The sequence below is a fragment of the Microtus pennsylvanicus genome, chromosome 6, assembly GCF_037038515.1.
Source record: "Microtus pennsylvanicus isolate mMicPen1 chromosome 6, mMicPen1.hap1, whole genome shotgun sequence".
NCBI lineage: Eukaryota > Metazoa > Chordata > Mammalia > Rodentia > Cricetidae > Microtus > Microtus pennsylvanicus.
In genome coordinates, this window is record NC_134584.1 from 107,812,912 (window position 1) to 107,832,416 (window position 19,505).

The following is a 19,505-nucleotide window of genomic DNA, read 5'->3' on the forward strand; positions in this document are numbered from 1 at the left end:
GACAGCTAAGGCTAAGCCGGGTCCCAAAGGCAGTGTCATATGGGGAGAAGGGAGAAAGACGTCCTTTAAAGGACACAGCAGAGCACATCTCTAAAGAGGGTCACACCTGGAAACTATAAAGAGCAGTGAATCGGCTCTTGACACTTTGTCTCTGCAATGTAACACTTGTAAGCTACACAGGCACCCTACCCATTATTTTTGTGGGACAAATCCATAAAGCATGAAGAGGAAGACAAACATACAAAAATAGTTTTCTGGGGTACACAGTATTTTGGAGCCAGGCATGCACTTGTATGTAAACATCTCAGGGAGGAAGAACAAGAGCATGGCAGAGGAGGAACTGCCTGCCCAGCACAGCTCTATTCTGTAACGGGTGCCAAGTCAGAGTTCACAGCTGCCTCTTCCACTCTCTAGATCAATTACCTCACACCTTTGCATATTTCTATAAATAATGCTCTGGAACATCTTCAAACTCAGAACCAAGTTAAAACCAACAGCTCATTAACAAGGGCCACACAACGTGTCCGAGCTGGCTGCAGAGGAAGCAGGCTACATATCCCATATCCCATGGTTCTTCTGGATGCACACTAGGCTGGAAAGGTTCTGTGGTGCGTATGTGATGTTGAGTATGGAAAACCTTGTTTACTGTGATGCAATTTCATAGATGAGAATTTCAAATTCCCAGCAGCTGTTAAACTTAACAGATTTAAAACAATTTATTTCTCCTCCTAGAACATTCAATTCAAAATTTTAAAAAGATCACTGTAGACTGGGGATGTAGATCAGTGGTTTAAAAAAAACCGGCCTAGCACAGGCAAGACCCTAGGTCTGAGTCCCAGCAGCACAAAAATCAAGAAAGCTCATAGAAATAGAGCTGGGTGTATCTATTCACAATTGGATCTGGAGATACATGTCTGAAATACATATGGATATTAATTTTCAATATATTCTTATGGTATCCTTTCCTCTTAAGTTTTTTTGAGTTAGTTTGCATCTCAATACAATTCCCCAAGTTCCTTCAGTATTCTTCATCAAGGTTTCTCCCTCGATGGAAGAATTCTGCTTTGATGGCTGTCCACGGTATAATCTGACTGGAGCCGCAGGACCTAGCCTGTGTGGACCCTCTGATGGACGCTGAGTCGAGACTTTCTGCTGAAGGCCTTCCCACATTCAGTACACTCGTAGGGTTTTTCTCCCGTGTGGATTCTCAAATGCAGTCTGAGCGTTGACCTCTGGCTAAAGGTTTTGCTGCATTCAGTACACTCGTAGGGCTTCTCCCCAGTGTGAGTTCTCATGTGGATGATGAGCTGGGAGTTCTGGATAAACGACTTTCCGCACTCGCTGCACTCATAGCGTTTCTCCCCCGTGTGAATTTTCTGATGTATGATGAGGTTTGATTTCTTAAAGAAGGTTTTTGCACACTCGTTGCACACATAGGGTCGCTCTCCTGTGTGAATTCTCTGGTGTGTGGTGAGTTCGAACTTCTGAGCAAATGTCTTTCCACACTCGCTGCACTCATATGGCTTCTTCTCCATATGCGCTCTCTGGTGAACAATAAGGTTTGACTGGTGGGTAAACGCTTTCCCGCACTCAGGACACTCAAACGGTTTCTCTCCGGTATGAATTCTCTGGTGTTTGATGAGGTTTGCCTTATGGGAGAAGGTTTTCTTGCACACGTTACACTCGTAGGGTTTTTCTCCCGTGTGTATCCTCTTGTGGCTAACGAGGAGCGACTTAAAGGAGAAGGCTTTGTCGCAGTAGTTGCAGACAAAAGGCTGAACCAAACTCTTCATTTTCTGATGTTTGAAGACGACTTCTTTATGGCTCAGAGCCTTCCCATGCCCACTGTATCCTGAGTACTCTACTCCGGCACAGGGCCTTTCTTGCTTCAGGTACAGAAGTGGCTTCCCAAACCTACTGCGCTCCTCGCCCTTCCTCCTCACACAGCTTCCACTGCTGAGTAAGTCGGAATTCCATTTCAAAGTCTTTTCGTGTAAGTCGTACTTATAGGGAACTTGTGTTAATGAAACAAAGTCCGTGTTCAGATTTAATGTCTTTCCAAAAAGACCTCCTCTTTCTTCAATTGGTGGTTGGTTCTTGAGGGTTATATGTGGCTTCATCTGTTCATCTGGGTCCCTGGGGTCCTTCTCCACCTGGTCATCAGCCCTCCACACTTCTAGGACAAAACACAGTGAAAGGAATTTTGTTTTTCAAGACAGAGTTTCTCTGTATATCTTGGAGCCTGTCCTGGAGCCTAGCTCTTATAAACCAGGCTGGCCTCGAACTCACAGAGATCCGCCTGCCTCTGCCTCCCAAGTATTGGGATTAAAGGTGTGCGCCACCACCGCCCGGCTAAAAGGGACTTTCTTAAGCCTTCTCTGTTAGAGTGTGAAGTCCCCACAAGGGATGCCATCATAGAGCTAACTAACTCTGGGTTCAGACTCAGTCTTTCAACGTTAAAAAAAAATCTAACGCAAACATTTTTCATCTCTTAAGCTTGGAAAGGAAAATAAATATATATTGTAGGGGTGGTATTTCCTGATGACAAAATGACCTTTAAGTGAGTAGAAAAAGCCGCACAGTGGTGTCAGCATCTCTGATCCCATCTCTGTGAGTCTGAGGCCAGCCTGGTCTACAAAGTGAGTTCCAGGATGGCCAGGGCTATGGATAGAAACTCAAAAAGGTGGGCAGAAAAAAATAAAAAGAGGTCAAAACTGAATGTTGTGGCTCACGTCCATAATCCTAACACCCAGGATGCTGGGTTGAGAAGACCAGCCTGAAGTCCAAGGCTAGTCTGGGCTATACAGAAAGAGTCTGTCTCAACAGCATTCCTCCTCTCCATGATACAAAAACAAAAGTTGGCATAAAATGCCATGGTAAAGATAGTACTTTGTGATAAGGATTTCACAGCACCCTCGAGGACAATGGACAGTGACGTCATGGGAGCAGAGTCAGTGGCTGGCGCTTCAGCTCCAGACGACAGTGGCACCTGCACTGGTCTCTGCTCGCCCCTGCTGGTTTTCACCCTTCGAGACGATCAGGCTTGCCTAGGATTTGCGACACTCTTTATTACAGGTATGGGCAGCAACAACTGGCCCCAAAATAACATTTTTCCAGTATATGTGGGTATTTTGCTTGTATGTATGGCTGTGCACCATGTGTGTGCTGAGTACCCATGGAGGCTAGGAAGGGGTCAGATTCCCTGGAACTGAAGTTATAGATGGTAATCAAACCCAGATGTGGCTAATATTCCACTCCATTCCAAGGATGGAACAGGGTAGCTACCACCCAGCATTTCTGTGGGCTCTGGGATTCACGTGTATAATCTCCCCAACCCTAAAAATAACTTATTAAAAATATTTTGGGGGTGGGTTTCGAGACAGGGTTTCCCTGTGTAACAGTCTTAGTTGTCCTGGAACTAGCTCTTGTAGACCAGGCTGGCCTCAGACTCACAGCCATTCACCTGCCTCTACCTCCTGAGTGCTGGGATTAAAGGCGTGCACCACCACAGCTGGGCCTAAAAAAAAAATTTTTAAGATTTATTATGTATACAACAATTCTGTCTCCATGTATGCCCACACACCAGGAGGGAGCCAGATCTCATTACAGACGGTTGTGAGCCACCATGTGGTTGCTGGGAATTGAACTCAGGACCTCTGGAAGAGCCGCCAATGCTCTTTCTTAACCACTGAGCCATCTTTCCAGCCCCTAAAAAATTTTTTTTTTAATCGGAATAGATAATGGTTCAGAGGTTAAGAACACTGACTATTGTTCCAGAGGACCTGTGTTCAAATCCCAGCACCCACATGGTGGCTTATAACTATCTCTGACTCTAGTCCCAGGAGACTCCATGGCTCTCTTCTATCTAGCCTCTGAGGGCACCAGGCACATGCATGGTACACAGACATATGGGCAGACAAAAATAGCCATACATAAAATTTTTACTTTTATATATACGGGTGTTTTACTTGCATGCTATGTTTGCAGTGCCCAGAGAGGTCAGAAGAGATCTCATGCTACAGAAGGCCCTCAGCTTCCACATAAATGCTAGGAATAAACACATACGGGGTGGAGGACAGCCAGCACTCCCAGTCACTGAAGTACCTCTGAAGCCCACCACCACCCTTTTTTTTAAAGACAGCATTTCATTATGTAGCCCTGGCTAGTCTGGAACTCTCCATGTAAACCAGGCTGGCCTTGAACTCAGATATTTACCTGCCTCTGCCTCCCCAGTGTCGGGATTAAAAGTGTGCCACATTATACCCAATTTCTACTTTTATTTTTGTGTGGTGTGTGAGTGCACATACATGCATTACCATGGCATGTGAGTGGAGGTCAAAGGGCAACCACCTCCGACTGGTGCCCTCCCTCCACCAATATGGGCTCTAGGAATCAAACTCAGGACATCAGGCTTGGCAGGGAAGCAAGCACCTTCACCTCCTGAGCCGTCCCACTGGTCCTAGAAGAATCTCTTTAAATGTCTGTATGTGGGGTCTGCGTACAGGTGCCATTGGAGCCAGAGCTTCAGATCCCCCGGAGCTGGTGTTTCAGGTGCTTATGAGCTGCCCAGCATGGGCGATGGGAACCAAACTCGAGTCCTCTGCAAGAGCATACTGTATATATCACTGACCGCTAAGTCAACTCTCCAGCCCCACAAAGTAACTCTAAAGTGAGCATTTCTTACAGCCTGCACATATAATCACTCTGCAAGTTTCTGAAGACACCTCTCAAGTAGACAGCAAGATCCTGGGCATGGTGGGACACACCTTTAATCCCAGCACTTGGGAGGCAGAGGCAGGCAATCTCTGTGAATTTGAGACCATTGATCTACAAATTGAGTTCCAGGACAGCTAGTGCTGTTACACAGGGAAACCCTGTCCTGAATAACTAAAAACGAAAAACCCTATCTCAGGCCACACACCTTTGCCCAGTACTGGAGTGGGAGGGGCTAGAGGTAGGTAATCTCTGAGTTCAAGACCAGCCAAGGTCATATAAGTGAGAACCTGTCTTAAGAAAAAAATCTCAAAGGTGCTCAAACTGTTCAAAAGCTGGGACACCATTTCTCCTAGCTTTTTATTTTCCTACTCAGAGCTCCCCTGGTGAGGTCTGAACTGACCATCCTAACTACAGCTCCCCTGGTTGATGGTGAAGGGTCATCTATTTGTTGATTTCATTGGTTAATAAAACTGCCTTGCCCATTTGATAGGTCAGCCCATAGGTGGGTGGAGTAGACAGAACAGAATGCTGGGAAGAAGGGAAGTGAGCCAGATGCCATGCCTCTCCTCTCAGGGTCAGATGCGGTGAAGCCAGCAGCCAGGTCAGGCATGCTGAATCTTTCCCAGTAAGACACCACCTTGTGGTGCTACACAGATTATTAGAAATGGGTTAAGCAAGATATGAGAGTTAGCCAAGAAGAGGCTAGATATAATGGGCCAGGCAGTGTTTATATGAATGAATGTTTGTTGTTATTTCGGGTGTTAAGCTAACCATGCAGGAGCCAGGCAGGACGAAAAAGTAGGCCTGCCCTCAGCTCCATCTACACCTGGTGAGGTCTGAACTGATCATCCTAACTCCAGCTCCTGCCCCCAGGTTACAGGTTTGTTTCCCAGGCCGTCCTTACCCACGGAGAGTAAATTGCTATAGTTCTCCAGCATTACATCCATGTACAGAATCCTCTGAGAGGGGTCCAGCTGCTCCCACTCCTCCTGGGTGAAGTCCACAGTTACATCAGTGAATGAAACCGATCCCTGAAACGACACGTGATTCGCTTTGGGAGACAGAGAAAGGATATATGAAAACTTACTCCTGCCACATTGTAAGAGTTCGCCATGAACTGTGCTGCTGGCCAGTGCTGCGTCCAAACACCTTTGTTCAGGACAGGTGTTGTGGTGCACACCTGCAGCCTCAGCATTTGGGGGTAGAGGCAGGCAGATCTTAGTTTCAAGCCAGCCAGGGCTACATAGTGAGAAACAGTCTCAAAACTAAAAGCTAGAAGGAGGCAAATCCACGTTGGTGCAGAGGTCTACATCAAATAACGAGGAAAATAAAGACCTTTCAAAAATACAAGTTTTGGGGGCTGGAGAAATGGCTCAGTGGTTAAGAGCATTGCCTGCTCTTCCAAAGGTCCTGAGTTCAATTCCCAGCAACCACATAGTGGCTCACAACCATCTGTAAAGAGGTCTGGCGCCCTCTTCTGGCCTTCAGGCATACAAACAGAATATTGTATACATAATAAATAAATAAATATTTAAAAAAAATACAAGTTTTGAAAAGTGTATTTCTCACCCTTTCTCAAGACACGATTAAGAAACGCACTGCAGGCAGGGGTACATCTTTAATCCCAGCATTAGGAGGTAGAGCAGAGGCAGGCTGATCTGAGTTTGGGGCCATCCTGGACAGCCAGGACCTGACACAGCATCTCCTAATGCTGAGACCATTTAATACAGTTCCTCAGGTTGTGGTGACCCTGATCATAAAATTGTTTCATTGCTACTTCATAACTAATTTGCTACCAATATGAAATCATAATGTAAATATCCAATATGCACCACTATGAAATAAGTGAATATCCAATATGCACCACTATGAAATCAATTAAATATCCAATTTGCGCCACTAGGAAATCGTAATGTAATATCCAATATGCTACCCACAAAGGGTCCCAACCCACACGTTGAGAACCACTGCCATAGAGAGACCCTGTCTCAGAAAAAAAAAAAGCACCAATTAAACAGTAATTTAAAAGGTCATAGAAAGGGACAAATCAAAGCAAGAGCCGAGGGCAGTGTCTGGGAAGAGTTTGCAGAACAGCAGTAATTCTCTAATGACAGCAGACGGTTTCTAGTGCAGGCCGGAACTAACTCAGAAGCAGACATTTTGACTTTAAAGTGAGGGCAGACTGCCTACATGCAGAGTCTTCCATGCACTTGCTCTGGTTTGTCTTGAACATGTACTAAGGACATCTCTTCCCCTCCTGCACCGTGCTGCCTTGGATCAGGTGAGGGTACTCCATTCATCTTACAAATCTGTCTGCTTTTAAAACTAATTCCTGAGAGCCGGCAGTCAAGTGGTAAACAAAGCGGAAAAATACTGAGCATTCTGCCAGATGCACCAGCAGTATTAAGGCCTGTGTTATGTTTCTCATGACCTTGCCAATGGCTTCCCCAAATGCGGCCGCTGTGAACTTTTAGGAAAGCTACAGCTAGACTAAGACAAGGGTCTCCTAGTAAACTTTCTAGACACGGCTTAGCTAAGCACTGCTAGTGAGTGCCATGCGCTGCTCACAGTAACACTGCCCTTTATACTGCCACCAGCAATGCTGGAGTTGGCTCTTCTTGCTTGACGTTAGCTAATGTAATCTGAACACAAAGAAAGAGCTAGAGATGGTTTCTTGGGTAAAAGTACTTACTCAAGCCTGAAGATCTCAGTTCTCCACTAGAAGGTGGAGAAACTGACTTTGTACAGTCTACCACAATCCACCAACCCCCACCCTATGCACACAAAAATGTAATTAAATTTAAAAATCTACCTGCTAGAAGGGTTCGGCTGAGATGGCATCACAGGAGCAGACGGGGCATTTCTTAGCCTAGGTGTGCACACTCACACCACACGTCCTCTTTCCTGGGCTGGGGACACCTGGGAGCATGTCGTCATCTAAACCAGGGTTCTTGCTATGAACTGAGGAGTCTTGCAGTAATTAGACAGCCCGCTCTCATTTCACGAGTGATTCATCAGAGCTAGGGGCTTTGGGTGAAAGTTTTAAAACACAACGCAGGGCTTTTGAGATTACTGCTTTGTCAATAAAGTGGCTGTTTTCTGCTATAGATTTTTCACTGTAGCTGACTCCCTTTCTGTTACAAATTTGGGATTTATCTCCCACAGTTCAGCACTATTTGAGCTATGTGTGAAGACAGTCACAGTCAAGGAACCTGCTCTGCACTGCCAGGTCTTTGCTCCTCTCTCTGTAAACACAGATCTGCCTTCCTGCAATTATCTTTATTGACAGGCACTGGGTCAGCGTTTAAGGTTTAGGCAAAAGCATTCCATTCAAGGCATTGCCAGATATCCAAGGACATAGAATTACTGCTTGCTCAGAGCTGTTAACTCATAGCTGTACACATAGAAGAAATAAGCGTGCCTTGGTTTTACCTCACTTATAGATAAGAAAAGCAATGACCTAAAACTAACCTTGCATTAAAAGATTCCCAACTCCTCACCTCACCTTCACCTCCGCTTACTGAAGACTTTAGGAGATTTACTGCTTGTGTCTTACTCACAGGAAAAATAACCCTCTACCCACAGCCCAGAGGCAGACAAGCCTTCGCTGGTGCCTCTGACAAGCATCAGGCTTAAGAGCTAACACTGAAGTTTGCTAACATTTGACAAAAATGCTAAAGCACCAAGAGCCACAAACTTCCCTTTTCTGTTTATGTGAGCTGCCTGGCTACCTCTGTCTGCAAGGTTTTGTGGGTCTTTACAGCTGGGTAAGAACGAAGAGAGGTGACAGAAGTGGGAACATAAGTTAGAGCAAAAGCGTCCCAGAAATTAGCAGAGATAGGGATATGAAGAAGAAAAATAGAGCAGAGAATTGAAATTGAAATTAGGATTGAGACAGACTTAGAGCTAAGAAATTACAGTCAGGAGAACAGAATAGAGTACAAAGGAGAGAGAATAATGAGACCGGGATAGAAAGAACGTGTTTGTAAGTAGATTTCTTAACCCTCAGGTTTTAGTTCCTTTCATTTATTGTGGAGGGTTTTTTTTGAACCCTGAGAGGGATCCTTAGAAGCTGAACTTTTAAGGTTCCCATTAGGTTCTCAACCTGTGAGTAATGATCCCTTTGGAGTCCAAGGGCCCTTTTACAGGGTTGTTAACCAAGACTACCAGAAAACAGATTTACATTACAATTCTTAACAGTAGCAAAATTACAGCTAAGAAGTGGTAATAAAGATTTATGGTTGGAGGCCTGGCGGTGGTGGCGCACGCCTTTAATCCCAGCACTCGGGAGGCAGAGGCAGGTGGATCTCTGTGAGTTCGAGACCAGCCTGGTCTACAAGAGCTAGTTCCAGGACAGGAACGAAAACCACAGAGAAACCCCGTCTCGAAAAACCAAAAAAAAAAAAAAAAAAAGATTTATAGTTGGGGTCATCACAACATTAGGAACTGTGCTGAAGGTCAGATTATTAGGAGACTGAGAACCATTACTCTAAATACATAGGGAGTCTGAGGGTTGACTGTTTCTTCTCAAAACAGAAGGGACCCCTTACCCCAGAATGGCAAGGATTGATGGGGTTGTTTCACTGAATCTGGAGCTAGGCTTCCAGAAAGCCCCAGCAATCCTTTCTCTGACCCTCACAGTGCTAGAGACACTGGTGTGGGGCAGAGCCCACTACAATCAAATTCAGGTCCTCCTGCTTGTGCAGCAAGAGCTCTCATCCACTGAGCCATCTTTCTGTCCCAAAGCTAACTCTTATCCTTTCTACTTCATTTTCCATAAACATAACGCTCCAAAAGTGAAACGAAACACCAAGTGAGCAATAAGCAGTGGACTCACCTGGGACCCCATCATTTTCTGCGGTTGGCAAAGGCACTGAAGCACAAAGGCACAACTGGAAGAAAAGGAAGCGTGTTATTAAGGATCTGACCTGCCTGGTAACCAGAATGTTGTTTAGAAAGCATATACACCCCAGGGAAAGTAGCACCCCTCTTCAGAAAAAGCATGCTGGCAATGTCCTTCAGCTAAACACAACGAGACACACACACAATAGGGCAAGAATAAGAATTCCACCATCAAGAGACAAAAAAGCCCCAATCCCTGAGGCTGTCAGATAAGGAATTTAAAGCAACTACCATTACAGCGCACAATGCCTGTCTGCGCTCTGTGCACTACCACACAGTTCACGAGCTTCGGGCAAGGGGCTGGAGGTTGAAACACACAGAGAGACAGAGACACGGACCTCTAGTCACTGGTAAGAAGCCCCTTATTCAAGAGCACCACGGAGGCTTACATACCCAACAGTCAGGTGGGCCAACAGGTGAAAACCTTATCCTCTGATCCTCAAGGCAAGGCAACACGCGCTTGTGAAGCAGAGCTGGTAAACAACTTTGACACAGCTTTCAGTAACTCAAATCAGAAGGAAAGTAAAGATCTCTAGCAGAGAAGAGCAGCTGGAGGCCAGGACTCCAAATGGTCCCAACACTCTGCCATGATGTTCAATGTCACCATAGATTTAAAGAGATGGAATCAAGGGACCTTTGACTGAAACCGGGAACCACAATAAACCCTTCGTCCTTTGAGCTGCTTCTCTTGGGCATCTGCCACGTAACAAAACACTAACTGGAACAAAGGTAGAAATTCTTAGCATGCATGAGGCCTTGGATGGATCCTTAAAACAGTCCCTTGCAAAGGAATTAAATAGCAAAGAAAACAGCATTTAAACATCTGAGAAAGTAGCTTCAGTTACTAACTGATTGTTTTATTATTTGAGATAAGGCCTCATCATCTGGCCCAGGCCAACCTCAAATTCATGATCCTCCTGCCTCAGGCTCCCAAGTGCTGGGATGGCAAGAATGAGATACAATACCTGATGTGCATTAAAATGTCTTAATGGCCTTAGGTCACTCCTACCCCTCTTCCCACCAAACCGAGAGTGCATTAACCCAAAGCCAGCACAAGGATGGGAACAATAAATGTAAGAGCAGAAATCCGTAAATCTCTAACAATGGAGAATGCAAGGAAACCAGAGCCGGTACATGGAAAGATCAGTAACACCAATAAAACTAACCACAAGAGGGAGCCTATGCCCCATACTGCCTGGATGGCTAGGACCTAGGGTAGAATCAAAGATGGCTGACTAAAACAAAAGTCAACGAAATGATCCCTGCTATACTCATAGATTCATGCTGTGATGGCTATTGTTGGTTGTCAACTTGACTATATCAGGAATGAACTATAATCCAGAAATGGAAGACCACACTTGTGATCTGGATCTTGATGAAGACAACTCACCTTTGATCCAACCTTGAGGTGTGTTTGGTTTTTCCGCCCTTGCCCTGCCTGTCAGCACACCCATCCCTTCACTGGCACTGGAGCCTACTTCTTTGGGATTCCAGCACATACAGAAACCAGCTGAGACATCCAGCCTTGTGGAATGAGCAACTCCTGGATTCTTGAACTTTCTGTTCACAGCTAGCCATTGTTGGACTGCAATCTGTAAATTCCCTTAGAGAGAGAGAGAGGAAGGGAGAGACTCATTCTCTAAGTTCTGCGACTCTCTAGAGAACCCTAACTAATACAGGTGCCTAGACCAATCAATCATCAGAGAGGCTTCCTCCAGCAGCTGATGGAAGCACAGGCAGAGAACAACAGCCAAACACTAGGTTGAGCTCTGGAAACTCCCATGTAGAGGGGGAGGAAGGACTGTAGGAGTTAGAGGGGTCAAAGCCACCAAGAAGAACATGATCTATAGAATCAACTAAGCACGGTTCATAGGTCTCACAGATACTGAAGCAGCAATTGTAGAGCCTGGGTGGGCCTAGATCCTCTGCATGCATGCTGTGTATAGTCCTTTAGCTTGGGGCTTTTGTGGGACTCCTAACAGTGGGGGTGGGGTACCTCTGACTCTTTGCCTGCTCGTAGGTCCTCTTCCTTCTACTGGTCGCCCTGTCCTGACCTAAGGAAGGTTTATGCTAAATTTTACGGCATCTTGTTGGTGTCTGAGGTCCTTCTGTTTATGTGTTGCTTTCATTGGTTAATCAATAAAGAAACTGCTTGACCTGATAGGGCAGAACTTAGATAGTTGGGGAAGACAGAACTGAATTCTGGGAGGAAAAAAGCAGTGAGAGAGCTGCCATGGAGATGCCAGGTCAGAAATGCTAAATCTTTCCCGGTAAGCCACGACCTCATAGTGAACACAGAATAATAAAAATGGGTTAAATCAAGATGTAAGAGTTAGCCAAATAGGAGGCTAAAGCTAATGGCCAAGCAGTGTTTTAATTAATACAGTTTCTGTGTGATTATTTCAAGTGTAAGCTAGCCAAGTGGCTGGAACAAGGGGCCTGCTCCCTGTAACATCTTTGGTTGATATGTCTGGAAGGCCTACTCTTTTCTGAAGGGAAACAGAAACAGTGGATATGGGGGGAAAGGGAAGATGGGGGGGGCTGAGAGAAAGGGAGGAAAGGAGGGAGGCTGTGGTCGGGATGCATTGTATAAGAGAAGAATAAAGCAAAAGAAGAAAAAAAGGTGGTCCCAAATCTACAAAGAAGAAAAAAAAATTCCATTTCCAATAAAATACTTCACAGAAATAAAGTTAAGGCTGCCTTACAAAAATTAGAAAGGCCGGTGAGCTGGCTCCCCAGTAACTGTGCTGAGTGACACATAGCACCGAGCTCACAGTGGAAGAAGAGAACTCCCAAGATGACCTCTGAGCCCCATGCAAGTGCCCACATCCATACACAAATTGATACGTGTAACGTGAATATTATAAATGCTGCTAAATTTTGATAACAAAAGACGGAAACAAGTGACAAGGACCATGAGAAAGCCTGGTATCATGAAGGTTTTTATGATCTGATATGAGGCAGTAAGGCAGGCCTGATTCCCCATCTGTATTTTCTGGTTCTAATGAGAAGCAAGGTTTAGCTGCACATGCATCCTACTGTAGCCCTGGACCCACTCCCTTCAAAGCCCGAAAAGGGACTTCCCCTCCCTGAAGCTTTTCCATGCAGACTGTCTGCTCCTGACCTATACATAAGCTTCCTGGTGGGTGTGCCAATAGCGAGCGCTCAGAGCAGACCACCTGGGTGTGCATTCATGAAAGCTGGGGTGGTTATTCACACCTACAACTCCAGCAGTTAGAAGGCTGAGGCAGGACCATTGCCCTGAGTTCAAGGCCAGCCAGCGCTACAGGTAATTTCTTTCCAGGTAAGAGCAGTGTACAAAGTAAGTTCCATCTAGGCTGGTGTGAGCTAGCCTGGGTTTGCTGTCTCAAATAACAATATTCATGCAGAAACCCCTGCTCAAACCAGCCGAGTTTTAACTCATCGCTTTCTGAGAGAACAACCCAAAGAGCCTTCCACGTGCTCTCTCCGGAAGCTCCAACATAAGCCCCACGAAGACTACTCTGGACGATGGTACTGGCCTCTTCCTAATTTCTAGCTGGAATTAAGCAAAAGGACCCAAGGTTGAGGGATGGTCACATGACCAGTTATAAGGTCTCCTCCTGCCAGGCCCTGATGCCTTCTCACAAGTACAGAATCTTGGTTTTGCTCTAACACCAGAAACCTGAGTTTTGGCAGACAGAGTTGACAGCCACCTAACTGCCCTTTCTTCAAGTGGAGAGACAACATCAACATTTTCTGGGAAAGGCAAGTGTATTGGCTGCTCTTCTCATTGCTGGGACTAAGGCCCAGACAAAAGCAGCTTGCGGAAGGGGCTCCTCAGGGCTCACATTCTGAGTACAGTCCATCGTGACAGAGGAGTCACAGCGGCCGCAGCATGAGGCCACTGATGACTCTGGGCCCACTGTGAGAGAACAGTGGCACACGCTGACTTACTTCTTTCTCCTTTTTACTCAGTCCTGGGTCCCTGGCCATGGGTGAGTCTTGTCAACCCAACAAACCTACTACTTTAAGCCCCAGTTTCCACCTCTTGTCCTTATCGGCTCATGGCCAACTCATGATGCAAAATGCGTTCATGCAGTCTAACTTCAGAAGTACCTGTTGTCTTTAACAGTTCCAACACTGTCCAAAAGTGTAAGTGAGCCAGGCAGAGGTGGCGCACACCTTTAATCCCAGCACTCGGGAGGCAGAGGCAAGCAGACCTCTGATTTCGAGGCCAGCCTGCTCTACAGAGTGAGTTCCAGAACAGCCAGGGCTGTTACACTGACTAGTCTTATGTTCCTTCTGCTTTTTTTTTTTTTTTTTTGGCTATTTGGACTTTCTGGAGTTTGGGGAATTGGGAGTTTCCTGTGGACCTGACAACCTTCCTAACTTCCCACAATGGCCACACTGCTTGGCCTCAGAAGTCTTCCAGACTTGTCACAAGCCTCCGTGAGCCTTACTCTCGGCATCTATCATACCTACGCCACGATGCCAAAACCTGCTTCCTGCTGGAGCCGTAGCTTGGCCCCCTCGAGCCACGCTTGTGCCACCCTGTCTGCCTTCCAAGCTTACCTGGAGGAAACACCTCCCAGGTAGTGGTTTTCAGACAGAGGACTCCTTCAGTGGCACCCCCAGTTTAGGCTCTCTTTTGTTACAAGCTGGAACCTTTGCAAGGGGGGCACTTTGCCCCTAGAGTACTGTTCCCACTATCTCAGTGCAGAACAGGTCTCCCTTATCTCTAACAACTGCAGCTATATCTCAGCATTTCTTTGCAGCCTACAACTTTAAGCCCCCTCCTTTCCCCAGCAAACCACATAGTTTTGCTATATTTCTGCTCTCTCTCACTGAGATAAGAAGAGCGAGCAGTAACCTCGCTATAGTCTGAATGTCATCCAGAAGACAACACTAGGAATTGAATCCAGGTGCTCTGGAAGAGCAGCCAGTGTCTTAACCACTAAGCCACCTCTTCTGCCCCATCCTGTCTTCAGACATCCTCCACCAAACAAAATAGTCCATTACTGTTGAATTCAGCCTCACTCAAATTCTCAGGATATAGACAGAAAGCAGCCCAGTTCTTGGCCAGAATATGACATAAATGGCCTCTGGCCCCATTTCAGAGAAGTCCTTGCCTCCCTCTGAAACCTCATAGCCAGAGGCCTTCATTATCTATGTTTCTCTGTCTTTGTCTCACTTTCTTAAGGATTTATTTTTATTTTTGCATATGTGTGTATGTCTATGAGTACATGCTGAGTGCGGGTACCAGAAGAGGCCAGAAGCAGGTGTTGGATTCCCTGAAACCACCCAACATGGTTGCTAGAAACTGAAGCTGTGTTCTCAGCAACAGCAGGAAGCACTCTAAACTGCTGAGTCATGTCTCCAGCCCCCTTTCTCTGGGCATTCTAGTCCTCTGAACTAGAATGGCCCACTTTGTTCTGCTTACACCATCTTAGGACTTCTCTAACCCTAAGTTCCAAACTCTCCCACTCTACTCCAAAACAATCCCAAAGGTCTATGAAGCACCTGGTCCAGTGGCTTAAAAGTGAAACATCGAAACCTATGTCAGAATGAAGAGTCCAGGAATAGAATACAGAAATAAAGGGTCCAGTCCTGGAATACAGAAATATAAAGTTGTAAGCTCAAACACATTTTGGATGGAAAAATAAAAAAGTTGGCAGCCACTATTAACCTTTAACAAACACTTTCTGCCTTAAGAGCAGACACCCTGGCAGCCACTGTGCACAGAGGTAAACATTTTACAATTGTCTCCTGCCTCCCAGCTTCCCAGATAGGCAGGTACTGCAGATAAAGGTTAACTTCTAACTGTTGCCTCTATGGGACCTTCTGCTTGTATCCCCCTATGTGACTCTACTCTCTGCCTTGCATTCTTTCAGGGACAATGAAAAGCAGCTGTGTCAGCAACAAGCTAACTTAACATTCTAATGTCCTACAACCAGAAGTTGTGCAAATCTAGTATGGCTTTAAGCCTGACCTCGAGCTGTAAAAGCTCTTTGACCCACACCTGTGCCTGATTTTCCTATAAGAGGAGGCCCCAAACCGGCCCCCACCGCACAGCTCCAGAAGCCCAATCTCTGGCTGTGGTCAGAGCTATAGCTGATAAGCTTTGTGTGCCCCATGGTGATTTTTTCCTTTCTTTTTCTGGAATAAAGCTTGCTTCTGTGTGACTCCCGGACCCAACAATGACAGTCCCCAAAGATAAAGGTACTGATCTATAGAGTGAGTTCAGGACAGTCGGGGCTACACAGAGAAACCCTGTCTTAAATAAAAAAAACTACTACAAAAAAACCCAAACCAACAAACAAAAATAAAAAAACAAAGGTTCGCCACTGGCTAAACAACTGAAGATTAACACAGCATCACACCCAGCTATGACACTCCTGACCTCACCTTAAAAACCTGCCAAAGTATTGGGCGGTGGTGGTACAGGCCTTTAATCCTAGCACTCCAGAGGCAGGTAGATGAGTTCCAGGACAGCCAGTAAATATTTAAGCTGACTCTACGAGTGAGTCTTTGGTACTACAGGCCCATGTGACCATTTGGGAATAAAGGATTAATTAATGGTCAAAAGCTCCCTAAGAAACGAAGGAACTGACGTCATCTTGCTAGCAGCACTGATGCTACCTCAAATGCAGCCATTACTCACTTGTAAGGATTAAAAAAGGCAACTCTTTTCGTTTTGCTTTGATTTTCAAGACAAGGTTTCTATGTAGCTTTGGAGCCTGTCCAGGCTGGCCTTGAACTCACAGAGATCCACCTGCCTCTGCCTCCCAAATGCTGGGATTAAAGGTGTACATCATCACCATCTGGCTTAAAAGGACAACTCTTTCACAAGCAAAGGAAATACTTGGCAGAGAAAGCCACCAAGTGGACAGCTGAAGCAGATAAAATACTGGCGGTCACGATAGCCCAGTCTTTGAGAAGAAAAGATCTCCACCTCCTACAACTTTGATCAACAAAGTGGTTCTTAAAATATAAAATATGGGGCTGGAGAGATGGCTCAGCAGTTAAGAGCACTGGCTGCTCTTTCAGGGGCCCAGCAACCACATAGTGGCTCACAACCATCCATAGTGGGACCTGATGACCTCTTCTGGCATAAAATTCTACATGCAGCCAGAACACTCAAACATAAAGAAATAAGGTAAAATACAAATAGTCAATGAAAAAGTGTTCAAACCCACCAGCCACGATACACAAATCAAAACTACAATGAGATTCCATTTTACCCTAGTCAAAATAGCAGTCATTAAAAACAAACAAAACCAAGAAATGCTGGCAAGACTGTGGACAAACGGGACCTTTATACACTACCCGTGGGACTGAATGTCCAGGCTCTATGGAAACCAGTGAAGGTTTCTCCAGAAACTAACAACAGATCTTCCATATGGTTCAGCTATACCACTTCTAGATTTTTACCTGAAAATTCCCATATCGGGTTTTTCAGCATTATTTACATGCTATTATTACAGCTATCATGAACCAGCACAGGTGGCCAGCAACAGAGGAACGGATATGACAGGCTTCCACAATGGGACTCTTACACTTTTTCACCTGAGCGTGTGTGTATGTTCGTGCACACATGTGCATGGGGAGGTCAGAGACCAGCGTTCAGTTCTCTAGTTCTTTCCTACCATATGGGGTCCAGGGCTCAAACTCAAGATTTTCAGCACTGGCCGGAGGTGTCCTTACCCAGCGAGCTGTCTCACTAACCCCACAACAGAATTTTTCCAACCATAAAGAAAGAAGTTTATGTCATTTGCAGGAAAATGGAAGCAACTGGATATAATCATATTAAACAAATTACTCTCAGAAAAACATCACGTTTTCTCTGACTCGCGGTTCTTAGATATTTATAGAGATGCATAGAATCATGTACAGAAATGAAACTATGGGGAAAAGGGAACAGGTGGGGAGGATTTTAAAAAGCCAGTAAGAGATATGGGGGGTATGCTTAATATACCATATATACCTGTGTGAAAACTTTATAAAAAATAAGTAAAAAGCATAACTCTAATCAAAAAAATAGAGGTGAAGCTGGACAGATTTACAGAGTTCTAGGCCAGCATGGGCTTACACAGCAAGCTGCAGGCTAACCTGAACTACCCAGAAAAGTCAATTTCAGAAAAACAAGAAAATTCTGTTCATACTGTGCCTCAAACCGGAAGTAACGGAGTAGACGCGATTATTCCGTGATGATATAACTGGAAACACCAGGCGTCGCGAGGGAATCGAAGGCTCCCGGAGCCCGCTAAGGTGGCTCCGGGGGCGTGGCCAGCGGAGTGGGCCCCGCCCCCACACCCCGGTGGAGGGTCACGCGCGCGCCCGCCGGGCTTCCGGACTCCCGCGCGGCCTGAACCCCGCGATGCTGGGCAGAGGCGTGTCTCCTGACAAAGGAAGGCTGGAGCACTGCACCTGCCCGTCCTTCTTCAACCCCGCACGCGTCCGCCGGGAGCAGCCCACAGGGACCAACTTAGAAGGGCTCGAGGCCCGAACCTACGCACGGGGGTCGCCACGGCCCGCGAGGTTTCCACCCTGGCGCGGACACGACCCGTCTCTCGGGCCCGCGCATCCCAGGCCTTGCAGACATACCTGGAGGGGTTTAGCATCCACCCGCGGTTCCGGGTCACGAAGCGCGTGGAAAGGGGGCCCTGTTACCCACTCGCGACGGCAGGTGGGGGAGGGGCGATTGCCCGTTCGTTCGCGCAAGCGCGCAGACTGTAGCGCGGGCGGCGGTACCCAGAGTCCTCGGAGTAGTGACGCGGGCCTCAGGACTACAATTCCCATAAGCCTCCGAGCCGCGCTGCTAGGGACTCTGGGAAGTCCGCTTTACAAGTTAACTGCAGATTGTGTTCTGCTCTCAGAGACAGTACAGTCTCTTTCCTCCTTGTATGCTATTAAAAAACTGGGTTTTAGAAATGTCACGAGTAATCTATTTAAACTATTTCTTTTCTTTCTTTTTCTTTTTGGTTTTTCGAGATAGGGTTTCTCTGTAGCTTTGGAACTTGACCTGTCCTCTTGTAGACCAGACTGGCCTCGAACTCACAGAGATCCACCTGCCTCTGCCTGCTGCGAGCTGGGATTAAAGACGTGCACCACCACCGCCCGGCTCAAAACTCTTTTTCAACTACAAAACACATATATTAAAGCAAATACCAACTTTAATCTCAACCAAGAACCCATGTCTTTTTGAGCATAGTAGTGCAGCTTTTAACCCGAGCAAGTCAGGAGGTAGAAGCAGGCAGATCCTTGGGAGTTTGAGAACAGAGTTTCAGGCCAGGTAGGGCTACAGAGTGAGACCTTGTTTTAGAACCAACCAACTCCCCACTACACCCCCCCCCACACACACACACAGCCACAAACAACAAAATCACCATTTTTCTTAACCTCTTAGCCTTATAGTTATTTTTGGAAGGACTGGCACAAATAACCCCATGTTGGTTTGAGACAGGGTCTTGTCATCAAGTCTAGGCTGGCTTCAAACTTAACCATCTTCCTGTTTCAGCTTCCTACTTAATGGGATTACAGATGAACGGTACCATGCCTAGTATGACTTTATTTCAGTACTGACCCCTTCTTTGGACACATATAGACATATAGGCAAAGCATTCATGCACATAAAATCTTAAAAATTGTGGAGCGGTGGTGGCACACGCCTTTAATCCCAGCACTAGAGAGGCGGAAGCTGGTCTACAAGGAGTTCCAGAACAGAGAAACCTTGCTCTAAAAACAAAACCCTAAAAATTTGTAAACGGTGATAACTTTAGCTCTGTGTAAAGTATACACAACACTGAAGCGTCGGGTTGGGGAGGAGAGGGGCTGAAGCAATCCCAGTGCTCAGAAGTAAAGCGGGAGGATTAGTTCAAGGCCAGTCTGGACACCGTGAGACAGGC

At 46.1% G+C, this 19,505-nt stretch overlaps 1 protein-coding gene across 6 annotated transcripts; it reads right to left on the reverse strand.

Annotated features, from left to right (window-relative positions):
* Positions 1–869: 869 nt before the first annotated feature.
* Positions 870–18,396, reverse strand: Zfp1 (ZFP1 zinc finger protein). 6 transcript variants are annotated; one of them, XM_075977292.1, is made up of 5 exons: positions 18,205–18,370; positions 11,009–11,221; positions 9,554–9,608; positions 5,621–5,747; positions 870–2,176 (listed from the first exon to the last, which is right to left on the reverse strand). In XM_075977292.1, the coding sequence occupies exons 3-5, from the start codon at positions 9,566–9,568 to the stop codon at positions 1,107–1,109; spliced, it is 1,212 nt and encodes a 403-aa protein (XP_075833407.1). In that variant the 5' UTR covers positions 9,569–9,608; positions 11,009–11,221; positions 18,205–18,370; the 3' UTR covers positions 870–1,106. The 6 variants fall into 6 exon arrangements, with proteins under 6 accessions (XP_075833407.1, XP_075833404.1, XP_075833405.1 ...); XM_075977289.1 differs by lacking the exon at positions 11,009–11,221 and having other exon boundaries at positions 18,205–18,396; XM_075977290.1 differs by lacking the exon at positions 11,009–11,221 and having other exon boundaries at positions 870–2,173; positions 18,205–18,302.
* Between the last annotated feature and the right edge of the window lie 1,109 nt (positions 18,397–19,505).

Coding starts and splice junctions, on each gene's coding strand:
- Zfp1 (XM_075977289.1), bottom strand. Junction 5,748..9,553: donor AGAAAATGATGGGGTCCCAG/GTGAGTCCACTG, acceptor GTGTCGTTTCAG/GGATCGGTTTCATTCACTGA. Junction 2,177..5,620: donor TAGCAATTTACTCTCCGTGG/GTAAGGACGGCC, acceptor GTTTTGTCCTAG/AAGTGTGGAGGGCTGATGAC.